The following is a 24,245-nucleotide window of genomic DNA, read 5'->3' on the forward strand; positions in this document are numbered from 1 at the left end:
TCTGTCACTGAGTTTGACAGACTACAATTGAAAGTGAACTTAAACAAAAGGGCACAGGACATCACAGGATGTGTGGCTGAGGTGTGATGTCAAGAAGAGATGAAGCTTTCTGAGTGTTGGGTAAAACTGGAAATAACCTCTAATAAAACAAGGTCAGAAGATAATTTTATAATAAACTTGTGTATGTCCTTGAATATTAATCATAATATTTTACATTATTTTCATGTAAATCTGTTATTGTGTTATTGAGTGGGAGATATAAGCTGTATAGGAAAAATAAAACAAAAGGCTACACAAGCGTTGTTCACACCCACAAACATCCACTATCTGACAAACTCATGTCCATCAGCAAAACAAAACCACATTTCTTTCCATACAAACACTGAAGACAGACCAGGTCTTACTTGAAATAAAGCTGCAAGAGTTTTGCATGCTAAAACCAATATTTCAAATCAAGGTGCTGATAATTCACAAACATAAATGCCTAGTTTGTATTAAGTCAACGTATGATTTATATATATGTTTACTGATTTAAGATATGAAACCCCTCGCCTAACTCCAATATCACGAGCGAAAGCAAATCAGACGAAAATCGTACAAATGCAGTTGTACAAATTTTTACGAATTAGCCATCTTGTAGAGACAAATTGAGATAGCATTGCTATCTGCCAGAATGAAAAATAAGACAGATTCAAACTGTGTTATGTTTTCAGACTTGAGGAATCATAGTAAATAGACAAATAAAAAAATCCAAATGTACATAATTTTACAGAAATGCAAATGTATGTATCTCAATATTCATCTCAGAATTAAAGCTCGTCAATCTTCAAAAAATTGGATTCCTAGTTATATTCAAATCAATGGAATTTCACGGCAATTCATAAAAAAGTATAATCAAATTGGACAATTGAGTCAATTGAACCTAGTATTATACGTTTTTGAGTTGGCATAACATAAACCCAGATTGAAAATATTTAACTTAATTTGTTAAGTAGGAGTAAAACTAAAATTTATGTTGATATAAAAATTGTGTATAACCACATTCGTAAAGTTTTGTATGATTCGCTTTCGTTCCTTTGACATTGGTGTTAGTGGTGAAATATCTTTATTGTTTTTATATATTAATTGTATGTTTTTGTAGTACTATTTGCTTTGTACGAATTTATAAGAATTAGCAAACTCGTAACAATTTCCCATGAGATCAGGCTTGCTCAAATAGACTGTTTAGATTTGTAAAAATATTTCGCATGTCAGTTTTTGCCTGTTAACCCTTTATGATCATATCTGAGTATCCTGCTTTAGATGTCTTAATAATCTGTGTAAGTTTGTAAATATAGTTGCGTTGCAGCATCTTTGTACTGCCTGCCGGTGACCATTGCAAATGTTGATAAGAAAATCTCACTTGTTTTTTAGATTTTCATTATTTCCTTTCCACAATTTATGTTTTAGTAAGAATGAAAAACAAAGTATTAAAGAAAGATAACAGTTCTTCTTTTTGCATCTTTTTGTTTATCGTGAACAGAAGATTCTCAGATTCTTGTTTCTTTCTGTTTTTGTCATCTGCCCCATGGCGTCAGTACCAGTTTATGTTTTCCTATCTCTTTCCACCTAAGTTTATGAGTCAAAGTGAAAGAAAGTGTTTTATAAACCTCTGTCTCATCATTTAAAGATGGTGTCTCTCTGCCCGTCCGGTGTGTGCAGGTGTGGGTTTTTAAAAGAAATGGTGTGTGGTTTAAAATGGGCGTTGTCTAATTCAGTGGCGAAACTTACAGCACAGGTCAGCAAAATGTTTAACATGATATATCACACCGCTTCACTGAATAACACAGGATAAATGACTTGTCATAGTTGACTGGTATTGTTAATAATATCACAGACATCCGAGACACTGAAGGAAATGTTTCTCTTGTTTGCTTTTCTCTCAATGTGTTTCAGCTCTCTGGTGGGTAAGTTTATGTTCTTTTACTGTATGTGATTTATTACATAAGTTAAAGAGTTTGAGATGGATCTAAATATTTGTAAGCTTTATTTCTGAGTTTAAAACTGACAAATTATCATGAACCATTTGAATGGTGTGATAGCTAACAGTCATGTTGATGTTTCTTCAAAAAGGTGTTTTTTGTGTGTGGTTATCATAGTGGTTTTTTAAGCCTATCATGAGGTCATGTTATAAGTCATAATACTATCAATAATTTAGGATGTTGCGGTAAACTTTAAAATACTTTTTCTATGAGATTAATGTGATTGTCACCAAACTTTGTCGACATTATATCATTACATTTATGCGTTTGGTAGTAGGGGTGATACGAAATACAGAGTAGTATCACAATATTTCATGTGGTGATATTGTATTGATACACAGACGGTGATCATATCAATCTTTTATTAAAGAAATTGCACATGAGAATTTACCTTTTTGGTAGAATAATAAAATGAGATGAACAGACAGGAAAAATTTATTTACTTTTTAGATAAAACCAATGTTAACAAAGGTTTTCTTTGGGGCCATAGTTTGAAGTCGGAAAATGGGGGGAAAAGTGCAATATAGCGCATCATTTCGCAATAAAATTGTGTTGCAGCAAAAATGACCATGATAATAATGCATCGTGGCGCCTCTGATGATTTCCAACCCTATTTGGAAGACCAAAGGTTTAATCCTACTTACAGTGCATTATGCAAACACACTGAAATGGCAAATTGCAAACTGATTTTAGATATCTTGAACAGTGTTCCCATGGCGATTTTTGGCGGAAATTGAATACAGGATGTGTCTTATTATCTATGTGCATTGAGTGATTTGGATCAAACTTGAGCTGTATGTTTGGTCATGGAGTCCAACCACATTGATGTGACTTGTGCATCATGGGCACCAACAGGCAACAGGAAGTTCAATGATAAGAATTCTTTATGCAAGATTTTCTTTCCGTTTGTGTGTGCAGGTGTGTTTGGTGATGAAGTGAAGTCAGTGTCAGTGATGGAGGGAGATTCTGTTACTCTACACACTAATATTACTGAACTACGGAGTAAAGATGTGATAGTTTGGAGGTTTGGATCACAAGGGTCTCTCATAGCTCGAATCAATAGAGAGGCCAATACAGTCTTAATAAATGCTGATGTTCTTGATGGGAGATTCAGAGACAGACTGCAGATGAATGATCAGACTGGAGATCTCACCATCACAAACATCACAACCAATCACACTGGAGATTATCAACTGACCATCAGCAGCAATCAGAAGACCTCATACAAATTCAATGTTACTGTCTATGGTGAGTAAAAAAATTTCAATTACATATAAATATAAAGATTTTTCACAGTGATACCATAGAAAAAACATTTTTGGCTCCTCAAAGAATCATTCAGTAATGGTGCGTTCACACTAGACGTGACTGAAGCGTTAAGTGGGAGTGATTTTATATGTTAAGTGGCATACACACAGAACGTAAATTCAACGATTTACGCAAAAATATTAGATATAAGTCAATGCAAAGACACTAACAGACACAAACTCATGCATGGCCATGCGAATTGGGTGGCGCAATTGCAGCAAAAATTCGCTATTCGCCTCAAACGCGTCTTTGCGCAAGACAAAAATATTAAATTTCAGCGAAAAATTACCATGACACAGTGTTAAAACCTGAAAGTAACCTAGAGCGAGGAACACTATTCCTATTTGCTATTCGCGCATAGTTGGACGCTTATGGGGGCGTACACACCAAATGCGAAGCATTGCAATTTATTTGCTTCATTTGCATCTTGCACAGTCAAAGGTTCATCAGATGTTAAAGGTTCTTTATGGAAACTTTCAGCCAAAAATGGTTCTTCTTTGACATCATTAAAGAGCTTTATTTTTAAGAGAGTAGTTTTTCTTTAGTATCGAGTTCATCCTCTATGGCAGCATATTTTCTTGCTATGTTTTTCATTATTTTTTTCTAATTATTTAGCTCGTCTGCCCATTCCTGTCATCAGCAGAATCTCTCCACAAAACTCCTCTTCTTCAGAAAGCTCAAATTGTTCATTATTGTGTTCAGTTTTGAATGTGAGAGACGTGAGTCTGTCCTGGTACAAGGGAAACAGTTTATTGTCCATCATCAGTGTGTCTGATCTCAACATCAGCAGCATCTTTCTTCATTTGGAGTGTCTGGATGATTCTTACAACTGTGTGGTGAACAATTCAATCAGTAATCAGACTCAACATCTCAATACTGATCTCTGTCAGACGTGTTTAGGTATGATAGCTGTTCTGTTTGTAATTAACACAGATATTAAAGCTGCTGTAATGATCTGCTTCCTTTAAAGATGAAATACTAATCATTTTTGTGCTGTTTTTATTCCCTCAGACTGTTTTTGCTGTTGTTATGGTCCTGTAGCTGTGATCCGATTGGTTCTCTCTGTTTTGGTGGGTGTGGCTGCCATTGCTGTTGTGGTTTATGACATCAGAACCAGAGGAGATGAACAGAAGAAAAGATCACAGACATCAGACAATCACCAATGAGCTTTATCTTCTCACATAGATGGTGGTATCACTGCAAAAGCTTACCCGTTTATATCAATTTTCACTGAACTTATTTTATATTAAGCTAAATGTTAGGTTGATTGTTTTAGTTAAACATTATTGTTGGATTAATGCTTGAGACTATCAAAGTTCAAGTTCAGATAGTGTAAATGGTCCATCTGTCTTACAATTAACCTAAAATATATGGCTCTGTAACCCATTCATTTTAATTGAAACTGTGATTGATGAATTGTGAATTTGATTGCAACATACAGTGGCATGTGAAATTTCATATGATGCTTATAATAGTGAATAATGATGTACAGAGTAATATGAATTTATAATTTTCATCTACTGTATTAACGTAACAGCACTTATTTTCATAACAATTATATTTTTATTACATGGGAGGTCTTTCATAGACCATTAACATTCAACACTTTATTTTTGTTACATTCCTGTGAAGACAGTATGTGTTTGCGTCATCTTAGAGCTGCTTTCTAAAGTTCAACCATCGCGACAGTGTTGACTTTTTATTGTTTGTCAAATATCTGTATACATTTGTTATATAGCAATGTAAGGTGATATAAATTACATCTCATTTAAAAAAAAAAAAAATTGATAATTTATGGTTAATTTAAATTATGAAAGGCTATCCAACAGGTGCACCTAGTGGTACTCCCCAATAAAACTGAAAATAAATAAATAAATATAAAAATAATTTATAAAACCAAATGCAATACTGCTCTATTTTGTAATACCCTTATAAAGCACAAAGTTCAGCAGCTAAATGTTATATCCTACATATTTAGTAGGAGTATATAATAAAATGTAGCAAATTATGTAACTATGCACACTAATAATTATTAATGCGGTCTCTCTTTTTAAATTTAACACCGTTAGTTGTGTTTAAAACATTAATACCGGTATGACACACCGCAGACTGATGTGTTGAAAGTCAGGCACTTCATGATCAAATTACCGCGAGAACAAACCGCTCCGTATGTTCTCTCACATTACTCTCGCGGTACCGTGATGTCATAAGATGATCGTTCTGCGCAGCGACACATCAAGTCGATCATACCTGTGGAAAGCATGCACGCTATCTCTGTCTTGTCCCTCCCTTTCCCTCGAAAGTGAGGAGAAACTTTGGAGGGAGCCCAAAGGCACGCCATACGAAAGAATGAATGTCATTATTCTCTTTTCAATTTTGTCACTCTTCACGGACGGTAAGTTGTTGACTTATAACGTTAAATGTGGGTTCAATAGTTTCGGTTTTGCTCGTTTACAAACTTAAAGTACGCATGTTATTTTCTGAATGGGGCCATGATGATTTATTAATGACTTCGCATCTTGCATCCCATAGGTTTTTATTAGAATTTGTATGAAATTGTTGTTTGTTGTTTTTAAAGTAGCATACGGTGTGCATGTAGTTTGGCAGTCGAGCTCTTGTCGCATCAAGACTGGAATGCTGCAATGCCTTAAACGAAAAACATAAAAGATAAAACAAGAGTTACACACTAAAATTAAATAATGATTTATGCTGGCTAGGAAGTTTTAAGTAGTTCCAGAAGCTTAATTTTTGAAAGTTTTAGGCCAACCATGTGGTCTATCAGATGGATTCAGGTTGGATCACATTGAGATTATATCAGGGTAGCAGCATAACTTTGTGCTACAAAACAAATGTTACAATCTCGGAGTTTAACCCTTTACCTGATGCCGTCTCGTGAGTGGGACACCTGAGTTTACTTCAATATTTATCATGTAAATTTTCATTTAATCGTGACAAACTATATATTAGAAAAGGAATACACATTTCAACAGTGTTTTATAAAATAAATAATTTATGGAGAGTAATCGGTTCATTTACGAAAAGAGTATGCCTCAAAACATTTATATTCTGGCGTGAAACATTTAAATTTTTATGATTTTATGTATACAATATATATATATATATATATATATATATATATATATATATATATATTTATTTATTTATTTATTTATTTTTTTTAAATTTTTTTTTATTAAAGTACATGTAAACTGGTAAATCATTTTTTATTTAATATTTTTATGTCCAAACACTTCAGAGTGAACAATACCAAAATTACGCTTCCAGACAACAAATGGCAGAGTTGATGTAGGATGCCTCACTGATGAAAATAATCATGTGCATTTCATGTTTCTTCTTTGAAACTGACAACACATGAAGCCAGCAAAGAGTTGGATGGATACAGTGTCTGGCCTGTGTTTCAGACACCAGGGAGCCTCTGCTCATGTTCCATACTATTTGCAGCCTCTCTATCAAGACTAAGATTCGGTCTGTGCGTCCTGTAGGATTCTGCTGTTTTCCATATTATCTGCACTGTTTTTATGGCAATGATGTCGTGCTGGTTCGAAAATCTGCCTCGACATCTGATGTGTTTACGTTTTATGCACATTCCCAGCGCACCCATGCACTTCACAAGATGATGAAGGTATCTCAGGAGTCAGGAAGGAAAGCAAACATTGGATTCTGATGTGCCCTGATGCCTTCCTGCCTTGGAATAGTCCCTTTGAAGGCAGCATTTTATAGCTTTTGGATACAGCCTGTGTTACCTAATTTTAATCTTTCTTATGTCTGCAGGTGTGTTTGGTGATGAAGTGAAGTCAGTATCAGTGATGGAGGGAGATTCTGTTACTCTACACACTAACCTCACTGAAATTCACAGAGATGATCTGATAGAGTGGACGTTTGGAAGCACTCCCATTGCTTCAATCAATACAGAGGCCAATTCGATTCGTATTGAGTCAAATCGTCTGCAGATAAACAATCAGACTGGAGATCTCACTATCAGAAACACCAGAGCTGAAGATTCTGGAGTGTATGAAGTAGATATCACCGGCACGAGGACTTCATTTAAAAAGCTATTCAATGTTAGCTGTAAGTCAAGTTTTTTTATAATTTATAGTTAACCATTAATGCACATGATTTCAGTCCTTACGGTTATTACTTGCAGTGTCAACATTTACAGAGCAACAAAGAATAAAATCAAACATAACAATTTATTAACCAGGTAGGCAAAACATAATTCAGAAGCCAATTTACAATCCAATTCAAATCCGAAACAATCAAACGAAAAACCATTGCATACCTGGTAAGGACGAAGATCTGGTTACAGATTCCTCAAAATAAAATAAAAATACATGATGCTGTGCCAAGACACATCATCATAGGGTTTATTTCTGAATTATAGAAATCCCCCTGAACCATTTACAAACTTTTGCTTAAATATCCAGAGAGAACAAAGCATATAGGAATTTGGTACTGATTGGTTGCTGTAAACACATGGCTCTCCTTAATTTGCATACAGTCGTTGATAGGTTTATGCCTAAGAGGGCAGGTGTCTCTCAACACTGAGTGAAGTTTTCTTAATGTATTGTTACACTTTAACATTGAATTATGTTGTTATGAATAAACCCATTGTACCACTTGCATTGAAACATTTCATATGATACCAAACAACTAACAAGACCAGATTCAGATACTTTTTGTATGCAGAATGTAGCATTCCATGTACAGTTTGCTTTGAAAAAATGAGGAGAGGTGATGAGAAAGTGCGTAAGGTACTATTTATATATAAACGTGAATGTGCATCTGTAGAAACAACGGCAGCCAAAAAACTTTTCCACATATGTGAAGGTTTAGCTTAAAATACCATATAGATAGTTTATTATAGCATGTTTAAATTGCCAATTTGTAGGTTTGAGCAAAAATGTGCCGTGTTTTTGGATGAGTCCTATAAAATGCAATTAAGCTTATGCTAACACTGATCACCATAATGGTCCAAATGTAATTCTTACTAGATAAACCATTTTAGTATTATTTTTTTAATATATCAATAATTACGTGCTTACTAGTGCTATATAGGTATACTTATTTTATTTTTGACAATGTTAACTCCTCATATAGGTAATGGGATTAGTAGCTTCTAGTAAGAAAGACATTCTGGATATGTACAATTGTTTTCCACTTTATGTTCAATTTATTTACAAAGCACATCATTAATTACATTGATCAAGAATGTGTTTTTACTAGCTAAAATGCAATGTATGATGTCAAGTATTTGTATTTCTGCAAGTAAATAATGTCATATTCTTATCACAAATTAAAATTTTTACTATTAGAAATCAAAACACTGATATTATAAATCGTTAAATCAAATTGTTACCTATAGAAATCACATTTGTGATATCAAGAATAATAAATTTTTACTGAAAACTGAAGTGGTAATATAAAATATTCATATCCTGTAAAAGATAATTTGGCTTGCCGCAAAAAATGAAAAAGTGTTTTGAAAGTGTTTTAGATATAATAACACAAATGAGTAACAATCTTTATTGTGTGGTCTTCAGGTGTGAGTGATTCATCATCAGATGGAGTAAAGTCAGTGTCGGTGATGAACAGAGATTCAGTCATTCTACACACCGGTTTTACTAAAATAAAGCCTGATGATCTCATAGAGTGTAGGTTTGGACCTCAACGTTCCCTTATAGCTTCATTTAATAAATCATTACATACGTATAATGCTATTAGGGGAATCGAAGACAGACTTCATTTGAATCATTGTAATGGAGATCTGACCCTTAGAAACATCAGAAATGACACATGTGGACTTTATGAAGTACAGATTAAAGGTGGCAAGAGCTACACTATAAAAAAGAGTTTCAATGTGACTATCAGTGGTGAGTAGACTTTAACATGTGTGAAATCTCACACTAAATAAATGTCAATGTCTAATGGACAAAAATTGTATTTGTAACTGAATTCTGTTCATGTTTGTTGTTGAGACAGATGGACTGAAAATGATTTCTGTGAAGGAGAGGCGCTCTGTCACTCTATGGTCTGGTGTTAAAGAAATAGACAGAGATGGTGTGCTCTTGTGGTGGTTTGAACACGGAGATTTACCCATAGCTAAAATCGATCGAAAAGCTGAAATCTTTCACACGTATGATGGTGATGATGGGAGATTCAAAAACAGACTGGAGTTTGATTATCAGTCTGGAAATCTCACCATTAAGAACATCAGAACTGAACATTCGGGACTTTATCATGTTGATATCAGCAGCAGCACGCGCACTTTATTCACTAGATTCAGTGTTACTGTCAGTGGTGAGTAGATTTTCAATATTAAAAAATTTGACTTTTCCGTGTTTAAGTGCTATAATTGGGTCCCCAGTGCTTCTATCAACCTAGAAAATGTGAAAAACATCAATCCAGTAACTTATAGCTTGTTCACACTTTCAGTCTAAATCCAATTTTGGTGCATATCCGATTTGACAGACCTACTGTCCATATTGTGTATTAAACTGTTCAGATCTGATCTGCGCGTCCTGTCGCGTTTTGCTGTGTTCTGGATTATCTGCACTTCTATGTTTCTATGGCAATGACGTTGTGCTGGCATGACAATCTGCCTCAACGTCTGACGTTGTAGAAACTATATTCCCCAATACATGGACTTTCCCAAACACCCCTATTATTTTGTCAGAAATGGACTATTACAAAGTTCGCGCTGGGGTTGCGTTACCATGACCTGACAGGATGACGTAATCAAATACCTACACAAATGTGATCAGAGCGGTTAGACTGAAACTGATTTCTGGGAATGTGATTTGAAAAGGATTTCAAACCACCTCTGGATGTAGCCTGAAAAAGGATAAAAAAAACAGATTTCATGTGTTTTTTTTGCCGTTCACACTGTCTAAATGTGATTGGGTTCCAATTGGATATGCATCAAAATCGGATTTGGACTGACAGTGTGAACAAGGTCAGTCCAAGGTCAGTGTGAACAAGGTCAGTTTTGATCAACCATTCTCTGCAAGCAAGGTTTTTGAAATTTGGCTCCCCTTTTGAAGTCATAAGGGGATCATATTATAATAATACCACCCCTTAATCTGCACTATCCAACTACAGGACTGATTTAGTGCGGAGAAAAAGATAGAAAAAAATAATTGAGTTTCAATTTCAACAAATCACCATTATGGCGATCAGTGTAAACATAAGCTTATTTGCATTTAAAGGAAACACCCCAAAACCCCCCCAAATTTTTGCTCAAACTTACAAAGTGGCAATTTAAACATGCTTTAATATATTATCTATATGGTATTTTAAGCTAAAATTTCACAAATGTACTTTGGGGACATCAAAGATTTATTTTACATCTTAATAAAGTCTTGTGAAATGTCCTTTTTAACAATTATTTTGTTTAATTTACTGGCAATTTACTAATATTATTTGTTTTATCAGTAACACTAATGACTCTCTCTTGCTCTCTCACTCTCTTAGAGCGTGATTTGTCTTCAGTCGCTGCAGTCGGAGTTAGTTTTCCTCTTCTCTTCCTGTTTATTGCTGCTGTTGCTGGTTTGTGCTACTACCGACGGAGGTTCTTTAAATTACAAAGACATCGGGGTAAGAATCATCTACAGCAGGAATATATAATCATATTCATTGTAATACAGTAGACAGAACTGATCTCAATTTTATTATTGGTATTCAGTATTTAGAAATTATTAATTTTCACAAACATTGAATGTATGTACATTGAGTTCAGAATTGTATAAAATGCAAGTTTGTTTTGTATAAGAAAATATGTAGATTATCATTTGTGACCCTGGACCAGGTCATATGGATAAATTTTGGGAAATTGAGACTTATGAAAGCAGAATAAATACGCTTTCCGTTGATGTATGGTTTGTTAGGATGAGATATAACTATTTGAAAATCTAAAATCTGAAATATTGAGAAAATCGCCTTTTAAAGTTGTCCAAATGAAGTCCTTAGCAACACATCTTACTAATAATAAATACTTTTTTGTATAGTTAGAAAATGTACAAAATATCTTCATGTAACATGATCTTTACTTAATATTCTAATGATTTGTGGCATAAAATGATTTTGTGCATGATTTTTTTCTTTTATCTGTGCTTTCTCACAGGTATTACATTACCATAGGAGATGAAAAGCATCCTGACTCAACTGTAAGAATATCAAATACATCAACTTCTTACCAGATAGATGTTTAAAGTGCTGGTCAGGTCCAATTTCTAAGCTTCCTAATATTGTTAAAGAGTGCCCAACAACAGGTTTAAAGCATGCAAGCTTAAAAAACATTTTCTCAAAATATAAATGTAATATTACCCCATTTCTCAGAGATCCCCAAACGATTCGTGCAAAGCCGTTCAAAGATTCAGTCTGCCTTAACCCCACCTTACAGTAGCTTACTCTGCTCTGATTGTTCAACTGACACAGTCTCCGCACAATCCATCAATAGTGCAACATGCATTGACCTAGTGCTAACGTGGCTTACCGACAAACATTAAAGTTTGAAAAATGACATCAATACACATCATTCATCATTAATCCAAGTAATAAAAGTAAAGTTATAAAAATTATGACAGACACTTACATTTTCACACTCATTTAAGCAAGTATGTAAGCTAACCGGGCCACAACAAACAGTAGTTTAACTGCAACATGCGTTGCTAGCGCAACTTACTTATAAGACATTTAACTTACTGTAGATTTAAATTTATGCTATTTACTGGCAACAGTTTGTTCAACCATTAAACATGAACAAGTCTTCTGGGAACCAGAAATCCTTATCCACATTTTTCTGTTTTTTTTTCCTTCAGATTTTGGTTCCCAGAATGCTTTGCATGAGGCTGTTAGATAAAGATAAGACTAATAGTGTTAATTGTGTACATAATGACATTACACAATTGGGATTTTTGGGGCGCTAAAAGGTGGTTGTGAAAAATTGGTTGCAAATCAGTTTTTTTATACTGTTGATCAAATGTGTGATTACAAAAGTTTTTGGGAATCTTTCATTATTGTACTGATGTAGCTAAAGTGTTACTGTAGGTGGTGAGTGTTTTTTTATTTTCCTTTATGAGTTATACATTTTTGTATGAATATTACAATGACTAAATGACTTTGTATGGGATTAATTTTTATATTTTGGATATATATATATATATATATATATATATATATATATATATATATATATATATATATATATATATATATATATATATATATATATATATATATATATATATATATATATATATATATAGTGCACAAAAACTTTAACCACAGGTAGCTTTATTTCACTGTTTTATCATAGACAGAGTTTCACATTTGTCTACCAGCAAACAGGGGAAATGCAGTACTTTAAGGTTAGTGAGAGAGTATGGCTTCATGGTTTTAAAAAATTACATACTTAAATAATTAAATACTTTCTTGGTCTTAAACTACTTAATCTACCTATGAATATATCAAATAGACAAATAAAATATTATTTCTTATATTTCGATTTCATTAATAGCTCAGACAAAATCTTAAGGGACTCTGGTGTGGGGAGCTGTGCCCCCAGTCTCCCCCAAACTCCGCCTATGTGGGTTTTTTTTTGATTTTGTGCACACTTCTGCTGAAAAGTTTTGAGAAAACTTTGTAATATTTTTGCGTCTTCAAAGTAGACATCCTTTGCCTACAATTTGCAAAGTCATTACATTGTCACTATCAAGCAGCTTCTTGAGGTCACACCTTGGAAACTTTATTCTTACTAGACTCTTATTAGACACTTATTACTCTTATTAGCTGCTTTTCCCCCATTATTTGGTCCAAGTCATTAATTTCAAATATATATTTTCAAAATAAAATTTTAGTTTTCTAATTAAAGAAATAACTGTTACAGTTTTTATTTTTTAAGTCCTTTCAAACATTTAAAAAATTGGTGTTTAAATTGGTGTGTGGTTTTCCGTATTAAACTGATATTTTATGTAATGTGTTTTGTAAGTGTGAAGTATTGGTAATAAAATTACTATTTAAAGCTCTGTATCTGTTCATCTTTCTTGCTAACTACATCATAATGTCAGATTAAGCTATAACCTATTTAAGCTTTTAGTCAGTTTTTTTCACTTAGTTGGGCTTCATCTTAAATCTTTTGACATAACTTCATACATAACTAGAAGTGTAACCGTAGGTGTTATCTAAGTTTAGGTATAAACATAGTAAAATATTGAAAAACGGTGGTGTTTAGGTTTTCCTTTAAGTTCCCCTGTTATAGGAAACTCTGCAATTGTTTATAAATCCCAGTTTATAAACAATCCCATATTTCCTATTAATTCCCATGAAAAGTTTCCAGTTTTGAAAATTCCTGGAAATTTTCCAACCTACACGCTTCAGATGTGAGATTAACAGACTGTGATTTTTCACATCTGCCACGATTTTTTCTTGTTGTTTTGTATTTTGCAACAACTTTCTTTAGTCTATGTTTTGTAAGCAAGCTTATTTACCAACAAGTCTTCATCCTCTACCCCTAAAAAAAACTGTGAATCTTTGATGGTCATGTCCACTAAAATGTCATTCATGCATTTTGTCTCAAAATGAAAATAATAATTATTTATTAATATTTACTTTCAAAGTGAATTATTTGTTATTTGTATGCCTGGTATTGTGGCTAAAAATGGCTGTATTTAATTTCTTTTTTCCTTTAGATACTCAGAAGATTCAGTGTAAAACGTTCAATTTTCAAAAATGACCAATGGTAGACACTGGTTTATTAGTTTACTTTGTGATCAACTCCTCCTAGTGGTGAACCGTACGATTTTTTTAAAGCAACATATATAGTTATTACAATACCAATAGTGTGTATAAGTAAATAAAGACAAAAAATATAAAAAATGTATCACAAGCTAAATAAAAAAATAAAAAAATCCTTCTTCCTAAAAGACAAATTCACAGTAAATACAAAAACAATATGGTAAGGCATTAGCTTTTCAACAGGGGGTGCACCTAGCACTCTAAAGGGTCACCAATAAAATGGATAATAAATAAATATAAAAATTCTTGAGAAGCGAAAATGCGATAACCAAAATGATTACATTTCTGTTGCAGGTTTAAGAACTTTAGGTTTAAGGTTGCGACCTCCGGAGGCTGATATAACATCGCGACTACATGAAAAGCGCTTTAACTGTTATTAAAATACAGATTTGTGAGCATTTGTGGAACTGAGGGCGTGAAAAAAGTACGAAACGCACATGATTGTTGTCATGTGGTGAATCCGACCAATGGTGAAACAGCTGTGTCGTCATTACAGCCCGTGCAGCTCCTCTTCGCGAACTGCGCTGTCTCGCGGTACTTAAAAAACACATGACACAGTCACGCGCCTGCAACACCAGCTTCAGTCGGACAAAATTACAAACGTAATGATCTGCTTCAAGTCAGCCGCCGATCGGGCTGCGCAGCGCCGCATGAAGTCGAACAAGCCTATTCACTTTGAGATCAAATACCGCGAGAACAAACTTCTTCGTATGTTGTCTCACATTGCTCTCGCGGTAGCGTGATGTCATAACTTGATCATTCTGCACAGCGGCACATGAAGTCGATTATACCTTTGTAGTCGGGACTATCCACGCTATCTCTGTATTGTCCCTCCCTTTTCTCCTACAAGAGACTGAGGAGAAACTTCCGATAGAGCCCAAGGACACCGCCACACAGAAGTATGAGCGTCATTATTTTCTTCTTCATTTTGTTACTCTTCACGAATGGTAAGTTGTTGACTTTTAATGTTAAACGTGGGTTCAATAGTTTCAGTTTTGCTCGTTTTCAAAGCGGAAGTGGGCATGTGAGGTTTGGCTGTATGTCACAAAGGCACAGGAGACTGGACTAACTGCAATGCCTTATTGGCTGGACTTTTTAATGTAAACGTAAAAGCTAAAACAGCTCAGTTTCAACAGCTTGATATTTAAAAGTTTTAAGGCCATGCAGTCTATACAAAGATTCAGTTTGGAACACATGGCGATTATATCAGGGTAGCACCAGCATAACTTTACATAGCGCACATAGCATAGCTACAATCTCCGAGTTTAACCCTTTACCTGATACATCCCGTGAGTGGGACAACTGAGTTTTTTTCAATATTTATCATGTAAATTTTCAAATAATCATGACAAACTATATATAATTGGAAAAGTCTAAGAGTCTATAATACATATTTCAATATATAATATGTTTATAAAATAAATTCTGTACGAAAGAGTTATTGATTAATTTACGAATAGTAACATTTTAAAAAATGATGGCTTTTCTTTTGAAAAAGAACAGCGATTTTTAATAGTTCTGCCTACATGAAAAGCAATTCCAGCACACTATTTGTCTGCTGAAAAATGTAATAATTGTTGCAATGTTTCGATCGATTGATCAATGGATCGAAATGTTGCAACAATTATTACATTTTTCAGCAAGCAGATAGTGTGCGGGAATTGCTTTTCATGTATGTTATGAGACTTTCTGTCTTCTTATCCTATGCACCTAGCTATTCACTTCAGGTGTGCGACGCTAATTTGTTTTAATAGTTCGGCCTAAAAGGATGAGTTAATTCACAAAATTTCCAAATTTAATGATTTGTTGAACATTTTTTGTTCCTGAACCTTTCACAGATGACATATATTTATACAAATACATTTAGACAACTTAACATCGTGGTTGCTATCAGGATGTGAAGAGACTTTCAACCAGCATAACTAAAATGTTTTTGTATCAAATCAGATACCCTGCCTTTAATTTAAAGGTGTACATCACCTCTCCCCCCACTTAAAAAGGCTGTATCAGGTAAGGTGTTAAAGGCAATGAGACTATGACATATGGCCCTTATACCACTACTAAACACCAGAATGCACCCCATCTCTCCTGAGGCTCGCAGTCTTTATATTTAACGCGTTCTGTAGTGCTTTTCACAGACCAGGACTGTAACCGAAACCCAAGGCAGCTGACATGTTGCTTCGCTGCCACATGAGGCAATAGGTGTGTTCGACTTCATGCGGCGCTGTGTAGACCGAACGACAGCTGACTTTAAGCAGTGCATGCCAGATAGAAATTTAGTCCGGCTTGAGCTGGTGCTGAAGGCATATATGACTGTGACGCATGGTCTCAAAGTACCGCAAGAACGCTTTGAGAGCAGCTAGCTGGCTCAGCCTCTCCCGATGACACAGCTTGTCGTGATCGATCGCTTCACTGATGAGAACCATCACAGGCATTTCATCTTTAATTCAACCTTTAGTTCCACTAATAAACATGATAAATTCATGTTTTTATAATGGGTAAAACTTGTTAATATGCATGAATGTTACGATCCCAGATGGCGTTTTAGGGGTGTGGATGGGGTGTAACAATATGAAATGATGATCAAGTTATTTTGGTGCGTGTATGGAAGTCAACGACAAAGACAGCTAATTGATAACAATATTTAAAATATTTACAAGAAACAAATAACAATGACCCAAAAGGGGAAAGAAAAAACATAGAAATAAACAAAACCGTTCTAACAAAAGTTTAACCCTCTTACCTACGCTACAAAGGAAAAGGTAATGAGATAAATCTTCACTGTCACATGATGACGCCTTAACTAAACTACACTACCTTAAGCCCGTGTTACCTAATATAAATCTTCCTTTGTTTGTGTGTTTCAGGTGTGTTTGGTGATGAAGTGAAGTCAGTATCAGTGATGGAGGGAGATTCTGTTACTCTACACACTGACGTCACTAAAATTAACAGAGATGATATCCTAGAGTGGACATTTGGAAGCACTCCCATTGCTTCAATCAATAGAGAAGCCAATTCGATTCATACCAAGTCAGATCGTCTGCAGATTAACAATCAGACTGGAGATCTCACTATCAGAAACACCAGAGCTGAAGATTCTGGAATATATGAAGTAGATATCACCGGCAAGAGTACTACATTTAAAAACCTCAAGTTCAATGTTAGCTGTAAGTATATATATATATTTTTTAATTTTTAATTGATTTAAATGATCTTACTTTTGAGTGTTAACAGTTGATGATGTACTGCAGATTGTAAAATAGAGATGTTGTTACATTTTTCCCACCAGTTAATTAGCGTGTGACAATACCAGTATCACCGGGTGGGAGGGGTTTATAAATGCGTATGCAGCCATTATTAGGAAATATAACAAGTTTTAACAAACATGCATTAATGACTTGTGTGCATTTTGAGGAAAAACAAAGGGCACTGATGGATTTTAAGATATGGCAGTGCAAGTTGTGGACAGCTCTTACACTTATTTTACTCTAGGACTACTCTAATCCCTGTCCGGGAAACCACCCCTTGATGTTTCATACTTAATTTGTTTATTTTTTTAACTATATAATATGTTTTTATTGAACTATTTTAAACATAAAATTTGTTAATAGCATTTATAAACAAACTTGTGAATGTACATCTGTAGAAACAACGACAGTGATATTAAATAGATTTTATATTAATAATTATGTAGTTAATAGTACTACAGGTACACCTGTAAACTTATATTTGACAATGTTAACTCTTCATATCTGTAATGTAAGAAATTTTTGATATGTAAAAATTAGGGCTGGGACAACGCGTCGACGTAATCGACGACGTTGACGCAAAAAATACGTCGACGCAAAATATGCGTGTCGATTCGTCAGACCCAAAAAGGCGGCGCAGTAGGAGCAACGCGAGTGGCTTCAGTCCACGCCAGTTTCACACAGCAAGGGTGAGCAGTGCCTGCGGCCGCGCGGCGCGTGGTTTTTTCAGCGAAAACACGAAAACAATGTGGATTAAACAAATCTAGTTATAAAAATTACACAGACCATCAAAAGGCACATTGAAGAGGTTTTGCTCATAAATGCATGTAAAATAAAGTAATTTGAACTTGAGATTTTTATACGGTTACTTAACTGCACAGTATGCACTGCAAATGCTTTATTGAATGCTACCTCTGTCTAAGAATGCATTAATTTGCACCTGTATAGTCTTTTTTTATTTTGAAATTTTAAGAGCAATAAAGATATATTGAAATGTTTACATTCAGATATGTAAATCAACATGTATAACTTGCTATTAGTTAATTAATGGGGAGATAACCGAGAATCGAAGTCGAATCGGACTGACAAAATGAATCGTTAGATTAATCGATGCATCGAAAAAATAATCGCTAGATTAATCGTTAAAAAAATTATCGTTTATCCCAGCCCTAGTAAAAATGTAGTTTCCATTTTTATATCTGTAATCCATTTACAAAATAGATTTAGCATTTCAACTAGTGAAAAGGATCAAAGAAATTATTAATATCTATAATGACGGTCTTAACTAGTAATAATTACATTTTGTAGGAATTTAATTGCTGATATCTGTAATTGAATTTAAATGGAAATGTATTGTTATATTTATCTAGTGACAGTGCAATTACAGGGATCAAGAATTGTGTTGTTTTAATAGTTGCAATGCAATATATGATGTCATGTATTTGTATTTCTGCAAGTAAATTATGTTATATTTGTCAGGTTTAAAATACTTATGAACCTTAACAAAAATAAGACACACTCAGACCACGAATGGGGTAGTATAATTCTCTGCAGGGAGAACCCAGATTGAGATGTCTCATCAGGAAACATTCAACTGTCTCTCGACTTGAGCCTTCCTGCAGGACTGTATTTATTTAGGATTTAATCACTGGTTCACTCCGTTCATTCCAAAGGTCGAACCTCACAGACTTTCACAATTGTAACAACATCACACATTTAATAGGATTAAATAGGATTGATTACATTTTACCAAAAAGAGATAGTAACTTGATTATGCAGCTTGATGATGCAGTTACCAAAGGTCATATGATAACAAAAGAACATTGTACGCACTATTTTACCTTGGCAGTTTTTCTAAGTAGCTATGATTTCTAAGCAAATTATTATATATTCATAAATCTAAACCATTGATTATACATTCATAAATGGAAACATAAAACATTCAAATATGTAATAAGAACTACATTTTTTCCAACAATATTTATATCACAAATTCGCGTTTTTACTATTAGAAATCCAAAATAGCTATTTTAACCGGAAGAAATCACATTTGTGATGGCCCGAATAATCTTTTTACTAATAAAAACAGAATTGTTCATATCAAATATTAATATCCTGTGAATGATTGAAAGCTAATTTGGCTTGCCGTTAAAATTGACTGATTGCGGTCTAAGGTGTTTACTGAAAGCGTTATAGATATAACACCACAAATTAATAACAATCTTTATTGTGTGGTCTTCAGGTGTGAATCATTCTTCATCAGATGGAGTAAAGTCAGTGTTGGTGATGAACAGAGATTCGGTCATTCTACACACCAGTCTTACTAAAATAAAGTCTGATGATCTGATCGAGTGGAGATTTGGACCTCAACGTTCCCTTATAGCTTCATTTAATAAATCATTACATACGTATAATGCTGTTGGGGGAATCGAAGACAGACTTTATTTAAACTCTCGTAACGGAGATCTGACCATCAGACACATCAGAAATGACACATCTGGAGTTTATGAAGTACAGATTAAAGGTGGCAGGAGCTACACTATAAAAAAGAGTTTCAATGTGACTATCAATGGTGAGTAGATTTAAACGTGTGTGAAACGTTTGGACTAATGGTGTGTATTTGTTACTGAATGCTGTTCGTGTTTGTTGTTGAGACAGATGGACTGAATAGGATTTCTGTGAAGGAGGGTCTGTCTGTCAATCTATGGTCTGGCGTTGCAGAAATACACAGAGCTGATGTGATCCTGTGGTGGTTTGAACACGGAGATTCTCCCATAGCTAAAATCGACAGAAAAGCTCAACTCTTCGAAACCTATGATGGTGATGATGGGCGATTCAAAGACATACTGCAGATCGATCATGAGTCTGGAAATCTCACCATTAGGAACATCAAAACTAATCATTCAGGACTTTATCATGTTGATATCAGCAGCAGCACCCACACTTTATTCACAAGATTCAGTGTTACTGTCTGTGGTGAGTAGATCAAGATTTGACATTTTCCATGTTTAAGTGCTATAATTGGGTCCCCAGTTCTTTTATCAACCTAGAAAATGTGAAAAAAATCAACCCAGTAACTTAGCTTTGGTAAATCGTTCTCTGCAAGCATTTGAAACAATTGGTCATTGAAATTTGGCTCCCCTTGTGATGTCAGAAGGGGGCACAAATAATTGACAGCACAGTTGAATTTCAATTTCAACAAATCACCATTATGGCGATCAGTGTTTGCATTATTAGCTCATTTGCATTTAAAATTACACATGCAAAAACACCTACAAAGTGTCAATTTTAACATGTTATAATAAATTATCTTTGTGGTATGTTGAGCTAAAACGTTACATACATACTCTGGCGACACCAAAGATTTATTTTACATCTTAAAGTCTTGTGAAATATCCCCTTTAACAATTATTTTATTTACATTAACACTTTGTTGGCAATTTACTAATATTATTTGTTTTATCAGTTACACTAATATTTCTCTCTCTCTCTCTCAGGGCATGATTTGTTCTCAGTCGCTGGAGTTGGTTTTTTCCTTCTTATTGCTGCTGCTGCTGTTGCTGTTTTTGCTGTTGTTGCTGCTGTTGCTGGTTTGTGTCACTACCGACGGAGATCCTATAAATTACAAAGACGTCAGGAAAAGAATTCAAGACCAAAGCGCACCTGTTCCTTATAAAATGTTTTCTATTTGCTCTTCTCCACAATATGTACATGGTAAGAATGTTGTCCCACTTAAGTTGTGATTCCTGCTCAAAATATTGCAGTAATACAACCACAGTTACCAAAAAGGCCACACATTTTTAAGCATGTAGATGTGTTAAATTTGTATGCGTTTAAGTTGTCAACTATGCTAGGAGTGCACTAGTATACAGTAGAAAGACCATGGACTACAATCCACAAGACAAAAACTTTAATTGGGTGCATTTAGCAAATTCAGCTTTCATTTATAAGGATATTAAATCTGTGCATTGCAAACATAACAGTCCAACAAATAAAACTGCAGAAGCATTTTATCATCTCCATTTCTTTTTTTATGACATTTTGGCATAATTTCTTCTTTTTTAATTTGTGCTTTCTCATAGGTTATGCATTACCACAGGAGATGGCTCTTGTTTCAGACCTGGGACACATCAGACAGATGTTAAAACTGTGAGAGACCACATACATAAGGACCCTCTCATCCAAAAACACTATCATCAAATATCAAACAAATCTAAACTAGATTTGCATAAACTAAAATTGATTTATATAGCACTTCTTATACAGTGAATGCAGCTAACTGCAAAACAAATATAAGTTCATATATAAATAAATTAATTATAAAATATAATGTCAGTATAAACATAGTCAAAAACAACTATAAAATGTTTAAAGAATAAAATAGAGATAGAATTAAATACAAATTCACACAATATCAATAGAAACAAAATAAACCAACAGACAATTTGACACAGTATCAATTATACATAAACAACTTTATAAACAAAACAAAAAAATTATTGCTTCAATTAAATTAACATTTAGGCTGAAGTTCTACTATTGCCGTTACGTTTTTCAGGTCCATACTGAAAAAACACAAACTTACCACTCAGAAATGTCCATTAACAATCTCCAAACAATTCATTACTCCTCAAAATCTGTATCTTCATCTTATACAGACTGAAACACAAGATCTGTTTACACACAGAGAGCTACTGAAGGAGCTGCTCTGAGAAACAGCCAATCAGAGCAGAGCTCAACATTATTATTTTAAGTAAGGTAATAATATATAATTTTACGGGCAAATCTTAGGGTTGTAAATGGACATGTAAAACTGTCTCTGGATCATTTTTGCACTTAATAAAGTTACATATATTCTGTGTAGATATCACAGAACAATTTAATAGATTATTACAATGCATTCTTTGGCACCTTTAATCTCAAATCCATGACTTCCTTAAATACTGCAGTGTCAGGATGTCTGAAACCTGACTGATATTTCTGCTGTATATTCATCTAAAACTTGATGCTGTTGTTGCACTGCAACCTTTTCTAAAAAAATACATAAAAATTGAAATGTGTCTAGTTAAGAAAAGAACAAACAATCCAGTTTTTTCTTTAAAGTGCTTTTACAACAGCACATTTCTGAGAATTAAGAAACATGGTTGCTATAGGGTCATAATAACTGGAAGTTGAATTTAGCTGAAAAAACGGTCCTGAACATTTTTATTTTATGGCCTGGAGAACTTGACAACTCATCAATGAAAGTGTTATCAATATAATATTCATTGCGGATCTAATCTGTTCTCTCTTGCTATGCTGCAAATGAATCTTTAATCTTTAGCTACTGCATAAAAAGGCGATCTATGGTTGAAAAATCTTTTGTCTATTTCGTTAATAATTTTTTAATAACGTAATTTTGTTTCAGAGCGCGCACTTTGTATTTTCTCCAGTATCAGTCAATGAAATCTCACGATAAAGAGTTCATTTTGTTTTTCTTTAGATGCTCTGACTTACGGCCTTTTCTTCTTTAACTGATAGATGTTTCATTTTCAATTGCGTATTCTTGCTATTAATCTTACGTTGATTTTAAAGGGGCATTAAAATTTTGTGTACTGTACGCATTTCACTCAAAGATAAAGGCTTTTATTAGATATCATTAATGAATCAAAAATTCTAAAAAAGCTGTTTATTAAGTTGTTTGGGCTGAAATATAGTATTAATTTTGTACTTGATGACATTACATTACACAATTGGGAATTTTTGGCGGACTAAAAGGTGGTTGTGAAAAATCGGCTTCAAATTAGGTTGCACCCAAGCCCAATAATTTTTTTATACTGTTGATAAAATGTATGATTACTTTAAATGTTTTGGGAATCTTCCCTTATTATCCTGATGTGTATGTTTTTTTTTATTTTCCTTTATGAACTATAAATGTTTTGTATAAGTATAACAATGACTACATGTATATATGGTAATGTATACTGTATTTTGTGCACAGAAACCAAACAACAGGTAGCTTTATTTCACTGTTTTGTCATAGGCAGAGTTTCACATTTGTGCACCTACAAGCAAACAGGGAAACTACAGTTCTATAAGAAACTATCATGGTTTTTAAAAATGTTTTTAATGAATTAAAACTATTTTAGCATTAAGTTACTCAATCAAGCTATTTAACTAAAATATTAAGATTAGACAAAAATATGAATTCTTATATTTTGATTTCATTAATAGGTTAGACAAAATCATAAGTGACTTTGGTGTGGGGGACAGTGCCCCCTCGCCTCCCCCCAAACTCTGCCTGTGTGTTTTTTTTAAAGATTGTGTCCACACTTCCGCTCAAAAGTTTTGAGACACTTTTAAAATGATAAAAACTACAGAAATAATACAATTGTGATTACCAAAAGGAATCAAAACTGTTATATTCTCGTGTCTTCAAAGTAGACCTCCTTTGCCTAGAATTTGCAAGTCATACCATGTCACTTTATCAAGCAGCTTCTTAAGGTCACACCTTTGAAACTTTATTATTGGACTCTTATTGGCTGCTTCTTTCTTATTAATTACATTTTAGTTTTTTTAATGAAATAAATAACTGTTACAGTTTTATTTTGTATACAAAACTTTAAACATGAATATTCAGTTTAAAATTGGTGCTTAAATTGGTGTGTGGTTTTAGTTTGGCTGAGTTTTTTATATTTTGCTTTGTTAAACTGTTACTGTTCTTTTATTGCATGGGTGTGTAATGTTTTTATACTGTTTCAAGTATTGGAAATAAAATGAATGTATTTCAATTGTATGTCTGTATCTTTTAATCTTTCTTGCTAACTACATAATAATGTCAGACTATAACCTATTTAAGCTTTTAAAGCAAAATTTC

General features: G+C 33.8%; 3 protein-coding genes across 3 annotated transcripts; all 3 read left to right on the forward strand.

The window, feature by feature from the left end:
* Positions 1-85: 85 nt before the first annotated feature.
* Positions 86-5,024, forward strand: LOC135748020 (SLAM family member 5-like). Its single transcript, XM_065266092.2, has 4 exons — positions 86-152; positions 2,940-3,269; positions 3,945-4,229; positions 4,341-5,024. The coding sequence occupies exons 2-4, from the start codon at positions 2,975-2,977 to the stop codon at positions 4,493-4,495; spliced, it is 735 nt and encodes a 244-aa protein (XP_065122164.2). The 5' UTR covers positions 86-152; positions 2,940-2,974; the 3' UTR covers positions 4,496-5,024.
* A 480-nt stretch (positions 5,025-5,504) lies between these two features.
* Positions 5,505-12,488, forward strand: LOC135748004 (uncharacterized). The gene is made up of 6 exons (XM_065266075.2): positions 5,505-5,724; positions 7,122-7,418; positions 8,891-9,220; positions 9,330-9,647; positions 10,821-10,943; positions 11,470-12,488. Exons 1-6 carry the CDS (start codon positions 5,541-5,543, stop codon positions 11,484-11,486), a joined length of 1,269 nt encoding a protein of 422 aa, XP_065122147.2. The 5' UTR covers positions 5,505-5,540; the 3' UTR covers positions 11,487-12,488.
* Positions 12,489-14,942: 2,454 nt separating this feature from the next.
* LOC135748005 (uncharacterized) lies at positions 14,943-24,164 on the forward strand. The gene is made up of 6 exons (XM_065266076.2): positions 14,943-15,088; positions 17,009-17,308; positions 19,632-19,961; positions 20,048-20,365; positions 20,887-21,103; positions 21,472-24,164. The coding sequence occupies exons 1-5, from the start codon at positions 15,043-15,045 to the stop codon at positions 21,063-21,065; spliced, it is 1,173 nt and encodes a 390-aa protein (XP_065122148.2). The 5' UTR covers positions 14,943-15,042; the 3' UTR covers positions 21,066-21,103; positions 21,472-24,164.
* Positions 24,165-24,245: the final 81 nt, after the last annotated feature.

This window comes from Paramisgurnus dabryanus, chromosome 24, assembly GCF_030506205.2.
Source record: "Paramisgurnus dabryanus chromosome 24, PD_genome_1.1, whole genome shotgun sequence".
In the NCBI taxonomy this organism is placed as follows: domain Eukaryota; kingdom Metazoa; phylum Chordata; class Actinopteri; order Cypriniformes; family Cobitidae; genus Paramisgurnus; species Paramisgurnus dabryanus.

Bases quoted from the DNA above. Each gene is read 5' to 3' on its own strand.
- LOC135748004 (XM_065266075.2), top strand. From the start codon at position 5,541: ATGATCGTTCTGCGCAGCGACACATCAAGTCGATCATACCTGTGGAAA. The intron at 7,419-8,890 runs GTAAGTCAAGTT...TGTGGTCTTCAG, and splicing joins AAAGCTATTCAATGTTAGCT to GTGTGAGTGATTCATCATCA. The intron at 9,648-10,820 runs GTGAGTAGATTT...TCACTCTCTTAG, and splicing joins ATTCAGTGTTACTGTCAGTG to AGCGTGATTTGTCTTCAGTC.
- LOC135748020 (XM_065266092.2), top strand. From the start codon at position 2,975: ATGGAGGGAGATTCTGTTACTCTACACACTAATATTACTGAACTACGG. The intron at 3,270-3,944 runs GTGAGTAAAAAA...CTAATTATTTAG, and splicing joins ATTCAATGTTACTGTCTATG to CTCGTCTGCCCATTCCTGTC. The intron at 4,230-4,340 runs GTATGATAGCTG...TTATTCCCTCAG, and splicing joins TCTCTGTCAGACGTGTTTAG to ACTGTTTTTGCTGTTGTTAT.
- LOC135748005 (XM_065266076.2), top strand. From the start codon at position 15,043: ATGAGCGTCATTATTTTCTTCTTCATTTTGTTACTCTTCACGAATG. The intron at 17,309-19,631 runs GTAAGTATATAT...TGTGGTCTTCAG, and splicing joins CCTCAAGTTCAATGTTAGCT to GTGTGAATCATTCTTCATCA. The intron at 20,366-20,886 runs GTGAGTAGATCA...TCTCTCTCTCAG, and splicing joins ATTCAGTGTTACTGTCTGTG to GGCATGATTTGTTCTCAGTC.